Below are 6,094 nucleotides of genomic sequence, written 5' to 3'. Positions count from 1 at the left end.
ACGGCATAATACAGACTCCCAAGTCTAGAAAGATCACACAGGTTCAGAGTTAAACACAATTTATTTAATGCTTAAATAATTGCTTTCGACCATCCAGTGTATTTGTCGTAACAATATGCTATTTTAGCGCTACAGTCAAAACCCATGTCTTCATGTGTCTGTAGTGTGAGTATAAATTAAGGAAATACTTCACCAAAGTAAAAATCCAAAAAAGAATAAAAAGAATAAAAAGAAAATGCCCCCCCGCTTTTTCCTTTGAATACCACAGCAGCCGTTAGAAAAGAACCAAAGTGACACACTGCTAAAATGATTACAAACAGTCTAACAGTGTACAGAGACTCCTACACCTTATAGCCAATACGCACAATACAATTAGAGTTTTACAGCGAGCCAGCCTTCCAGCATTTACATTCAGATTATTTCGTTCTCGTAGCAGAAGCTGCTCCCTGCTTTTACATAAGACAAGACATCACACCCTCGAGAAGCTATGGAACTTTTTTTTTTTTCATCCTCCCCCTCCCTCCCTCCCCGCATCCTCATCCTCACCATGAAATGATAAATGCTTTAACGGTGTCCTTTTTCAATTTAAAATATAAAATCGGTGACAAATGTTTTGGGTATATGTGCACACAGATAAAGGGTTTCATTTGTCATTTGAATACAGTGTTTTTGCAAACTTGTAAAAATTGTACTTAAAATAATGTGAACAGCATGCATGAAAATAGGAGTAACTCTGAAAGGCTGCGCTTTTTTTTTTTTTTTTTTGCAGGATTAGATCCATTCCCACTTTTGGGGAATTTACTGAAATTTTAAATTTCTGGAAAGTCCCTCTGTTAAAATCAAACCAGCGTCGTCTTCTTCTTCTTTTTTTTCATGTACAAACATTATACCTGCTCTAATAATTAATTATACAAGAACCTGTGAAGTTACACTCAAATCTTTAAAAGTGGAACTGTTTTCGGTAAATAGTGAAAGCACTTGAGAAGGTTTCTCTCTCTCTCCCCACAGTGTCCTCGACCGGAAACAAACCCTTTGTTTAAGAATTGTACACGTTGTAATATTATATACAGGAAGAAGAAAAAACAAAGCTCTTGTGTTAGTTTAAGTTTTAAAAAGGAGGAGAAAAAAATCCCTAAACAATTTACATCCCGACAACAATGGGTTCAAGAAAAAACTATAAGGCGAGTGTTGACGTTGAATCAGAATTGTTCAGTTTGATTTTTCTTGTGTGTGTGTTTTATTGTGTCTTCCTGGACTGAGCTCTTCTTGTGCCATATTTGGTCACGGTTGCACCTTTTGCGATTCGTCAGGAGCCGGAGTCCTCGCTCCTCGCTGAGCCCTCGTGCACTGGTGATGGCACCGGTGTTTTATCGTCTCACACACACACACACAAACATACAGGAAGCAGAATGGTGGGTCCATAGGTCCACCTCAGTCGGGACAGTGAGAGCCTCCTGGGTCTTTTTGATTGACAGGGAGTGAGTTTCTCATGCGTCCAGTCAGAAGGGTCGACACTGCTCTCGTGTGAAAAACAGACAGTGTTTGAAGCAGACAGTTGCAGAACTGGACCCTGGTCTGAAGTCCTCACACGGCAACTCTTTAGCCCTCTGATCAATTATTCCCCAAGAAACATCTCACCCGGTTCCTGTGCACCTGTGAGGCACAAAATAACGTATCACGTTAAAACACATGATTTTATGTTCATCTGTTTTTGTTTTTAAAGTATGGTTGTATGAGGAACTGACACATGAGTCTGTGTGCAAGCTGCCATCACCAAGAACCAGCCTTAAATATGGACACTTGTCATTATTGGCTGCTAGCAGATAACAAAAACAATAACTTAAAGGGCCACTTCACATAAAATATAGTTTTTATTCATTTCCAGAGATAAATGTGTTATTCGATCATCAGACAGTGGCTCTGAGATACATGACTCATTCCCATGACAACAGAGGAAGTTGGGATCGAAAAATTGACAAAAAGTCCACGTCAAAGTAAAAGATCTGACAAAATAAAAGAATATAAAAAAGAAACATTGGTCAAATTTGGTGGAATTAAACAAACACAGTACACTCTTTGAAATAAAAGTGCTAAGCCATATAAGCCATATAAGGTTCTTCGGCTTGTCCTAATAGGAGAACCCTTTTTGGCTCCAGGTAGAACCTTTTTTTTAAAGTTTCCACCTGAAACCCTTTTGGATGGTTCCACCAAGAACCCTTTTAAAACCATTCAAACCATTCAGGAAATTAGTTTTAAAGGTGAGTTTAGTGGTGTTTAGTGGTGGTTTAACCTTCGCTATCCTCTTAATTTTCATTTCAAATTCAATGAGTAAAAGTTGTCTTTTACATAGACTCAAAGGGCAAAAACTGTCTTCTTTGTGCATGAATCTGACTTGATGATGATGCGTGGGTTGTTATGGTGACCTCTTGTTTCCATAGAAACTCAACGCCAGGCTTACGGCAGTGACACATGATTTCTATGTCAGTTCTTCTACAGATGGAATGATTCACTGCGAAATAAAAACAACACACGGCTGAACAACAGTGGGGATTATCAGTCTGGCCGGAGGGATAACAAAGTCTTTCTGGATGGAGTTAGGGATTTAGTGGACAAAACCACGGCATGGACGGTGTCAGTGACACAATGCAGTGCTGAGGTGTGGACCAGCACTTTTTTCATTGTAACTGTCCTCTATTCATGTTGTTTGTGGATGACTGCACCAGTCTGTGGGGGAACTATCTATCATGAGTGTGTGTTAAATCACATCCAGACATAGACTCTGAATAATGGATGACAATTGAATGTGGATGGCTTTTAAAAGGAACTAAACGAATCTCCAGGGACATCCAGACTGTGTTCTCACATGAGCTCGCTCGGACATGAACAGAGATTATATTAGGAAGCTGCTAAGTGAATCTCCAGAGAGCGTTTGGAGCCACTTCTGCACCTTTGGACTATCTCCATAAAAGACGAGGACCTCAGCGCAAGTCCGAAAGCAGCTAAAGCAGACTTGGTTTTAAAAAAAAACGTGGGAGACCACAGACAAACTTATAACTTGTAACTGATTTTCCAGTGTTTTAATCCCGAGAAAGCACAGATTAAATGATCCAGTCAGGAACACACACTTGGCGTTTAATCAAAATGATTTAAGGGAGGAGATTCCACAGATTTTGGGATCTCACGGAAACATGCGTGATTTAATGTGATTTCAGAATATAAACAGAACAGAATAACACCTCACACTACAGGATAATATGGCCAGATAATCTGTTCAGATCAAGACCGAAATCTGGCCAATTATCCTCTAATGTGGGGCAGGTATTTTGATTTGGCTCAGTCCGGTGTTCACCAGTTAATCTCAGTAATAAGTGCGCTGTATCTTGAACGTTTGGTGCATGAACACACACTCGCCTTTGAGTACCAGACACTTTTTACGTGAGAGACACAGCGTTTGAGTTAGTGGTGTTGGTAAGTGTTGTTTCCTGTGGTCAGGTTACTATTACCTGATAAAGCACAAGCACATCCCTATGAGTGAAGCTTCTTATCCCCCGACCGTCTGTCATCCTTCCGCCTGCTATTCCTTGGAACGTCTCCTGGCTAAAAAAAAAACACACAAGAAAATGTAAATGAGTTTATTATTTTCATCTGACAGGAGAAAGAGAGAAAAAAGCAACACACCAACACATTAACCTGAAACAGCAAAAATGAGACAGTAAGACGAGTAAATGTTAGTGTGATTATTGTTAGAAATGTGTATATAATGAAGGAACCAAACCACACAAACACACCAACCAGACGCCTGGAGGAAGAAAAAGAATCTACTGCTGCAAACAAAAGAGGCAGATTGTATTTTCAGAGCAGATTGACGGCGCTGGTTAGTCACAGTGTTGGATTATCAGTTAAACGCTTTAAAAACACCAATAAAACCACACGGTCAAGAGAAGTCAGCATTCCCTTTGTTATAGAAATACAGAGAACAGACGCACTGTGAAAAAACACACAAAAAAGCCAAGTCTGCACTTCAAATGTGTGCATTAATACTCAAAAGAGAGATGAAAGATGGAGATAAGAGATAAGAAAGGTCAGTTAGGCTGCACTGCTGGAAGAAAACACAGATTCTATTTATTGGACTTAAAGCTGCACTTTTTTAATGACTTAGGGTGAAACTTTGAGGTATTCAATAAATAGAAATTAAATTAACCCAATTAACCTCTCAAAACGCCCTCGATTCTAGCTTTAAGTTAAGATTTTATACCGTATACATCTCCAACCGAAGACTTAGGTTGGTGAAATATGATTTATGCAACATTACTTCTTATCTTCTAGTGCAGCTTTAAGCCTAAACATCTCCACCGGATGTGAGACTCCCACATGCTGGATGCTGTTTTCTCTCACACGGAGATAACAACATCGCAGGCATCCAGTGGAGATTAGACGTTAAACCCAAGGACACACTTCACAGGTTTCTTTGTGCCAACCTCAGACCCATCGTCCTGCAGAATGGGACTGCACCGGAGGTCTTGGTGCCAACTGTCACCTCCTTGGTTTTCCGGTGTGGGAGTAGAAACTCTCCGAATAATCTTCCTAATCACCTGGCCGAGGCAGAGGGAAACGTGGGGAAAAAATGGTTTTGTACAAACATTTAGTGACTCTCCTCGCGGTGGCTGAATGAGAAAAGGGAAATGAGTGATACGTTACTTTTCTACTGATGAGGTTACCATCTTGGTCCATATAATGTTCCTCTGTAACAGACTCGCCAGGGAAGCTCTTTGCTTCTTCTCCCTGTAAAAGCACTTTCTGGGTTAGCACGTGAACACACGACTGAGAACAAGTGACGGATTTAAACACAACGGAACGAAATAAAATAAAATAAAAACCCACACTGAAGCAACACCTCCACAGAGAAGAGCATCCATGCCAGAGAGAGACTGAACACTAGGTTAGTTTTCAACTGTTGAACTGTCACGCTCACAAACACACAGCACAGTATCTTAAAGAGAGAAAACACCAAAGCAGAACTACTATTTTACACACCAGACTAAGCCAAACCAAACCAAACCAAACCAAACTAAGGCCCCGTGTCCAGCTTCTTCTCCACGCTCTTATGATACCTTTAAAATGAGACGGCGTCTGAAGATTCTGGTGGTTACAGTCTGTTCTTCCTCTGAACCGGAATCTACATTAACCTCCTGCTGAGGAAGTTATCAATCAGTCATTACACAAACACATCAGGACACCAGGGGGGAAGAAAAGCATATTATTAATTATTGTCCACTTCGTTTTTGTCCTTTGTGGCCGCTGCGTCAAAAAGAGAAACCTGGAATCAAACTCTTAGAGTCACGGTGCAAACATACACTATCGTTCAAAAGTCTGGGGTCACTTAGAAATGTCCTTATTTTTAGATTTAAGGAAAAGCTTTTTTCAATGAATCTAACATTAAATGAAACAGAAATACACTCTATACATTGTTGATGTGGTAAATGACTGTTCTAGCTGCAAATGTCTGTTTTTTAATGGAATATGTGCATAGGTGTATAGAGGCCCATTTCCAGTGTTCTAATGGTACATTGTGTTTGCGTTAGAAGGCTATTGGATGATTAGAAAACCCTTGAAAACCCTATTATTTGAATTATTTCTAATCTTGTCAATGTCTTGACTATATTTTCTATTCATTTTGCAACTCTTTTGGTGAATAAAAGTCTGACTTTTAATGGAAAACACAAAAATATGTGTACAGGTGACCCCAAACTTTTGAACGCAAGTGTAGATACATTTTCCACTGTATTGACCACCGTTTGAGGTCTTGTTCTTCATTTCTACTCACTCTTACTGTTACTATCAGACATCTTACCTTGACTTTTTTCTCCGACACCAGCGCTCCGTCTTCCTTTCTGCCGTTCGATGACTCAGAGGAGCCGCCCTGAGGTGAGTGCTTTGAGCTGCTGCCGTTCTGCCGGGATCTCCCTGATTCACCTCTCGACGAGGAAGTGATGGAGTCACTTGAGTTTTCTTGGCTGTTGGGGTCGAGAATGAAGATTAGAACTGTCTGTCCACTGAAGGACGCTGTACGTGAAATGAAACGGCGTAGACCAGT

General features: G+C 40.3%; 1 protein-coding gene across 1 annotated transcript in view; it reads right to left on the bottom strand.

Annotated features, from left to right (window-relative positions):
* Nucleotides 1–562: 562 nt before the first annotated feature.
* The window catches only part of LOC310933714 (ankyrin-3-like), a gene marked incomplete at its 5' end in the record, with an annotated part of 103,231 nt that continues 97,699 nt past the window's right edge, over nt 563–6,094 (bottom strand). The window contains 6 exons of the mRNA XM_083897265.1: nt 563–1,653; nt 3,504–3,597; nt 4,479–4,592; nt 4,699–4,782; nt 5,112–5,192; nt 5,852–6,014. Of these exons, the coding sequence (XP_083753391.1) occupies nt 3,526–3,597; nt 4,479–4,592; nt 4,699–4,782; nt 5,112–5,192; nt 5,852–6,014 (514 nt within the window). The 3' untranslated portion in view covers nt 563–1,653; nt 3,504–3,525. The remainder of the gene's footprint in view (nt 1,654–3,503; nt 3,598–4,478; nt 4,593–4,698; nt 4,783–5,111; nt 5,193–5,851; nt 6,015–6,094) is intronic.

The sequence above is a fragment of the Microchirus variegatus genome (assembly GCF_963457635.1).
Source record: "Microchirus variegatus genome assembly, chromosome: 11".
Classification (NCBI taxonomy): domain Eukaryota; kingdom Metazoa; phylum Chordata; class Actinopteri; order Pleuronectiformes; family Soleidae; genus Microchirus; species Microchirus variegatus.
The sequence above is the reverse complement of the archived record's forward strand: the minus strand, read 5'-3'. Positions and strand labels throughout refer to the sequence as shown.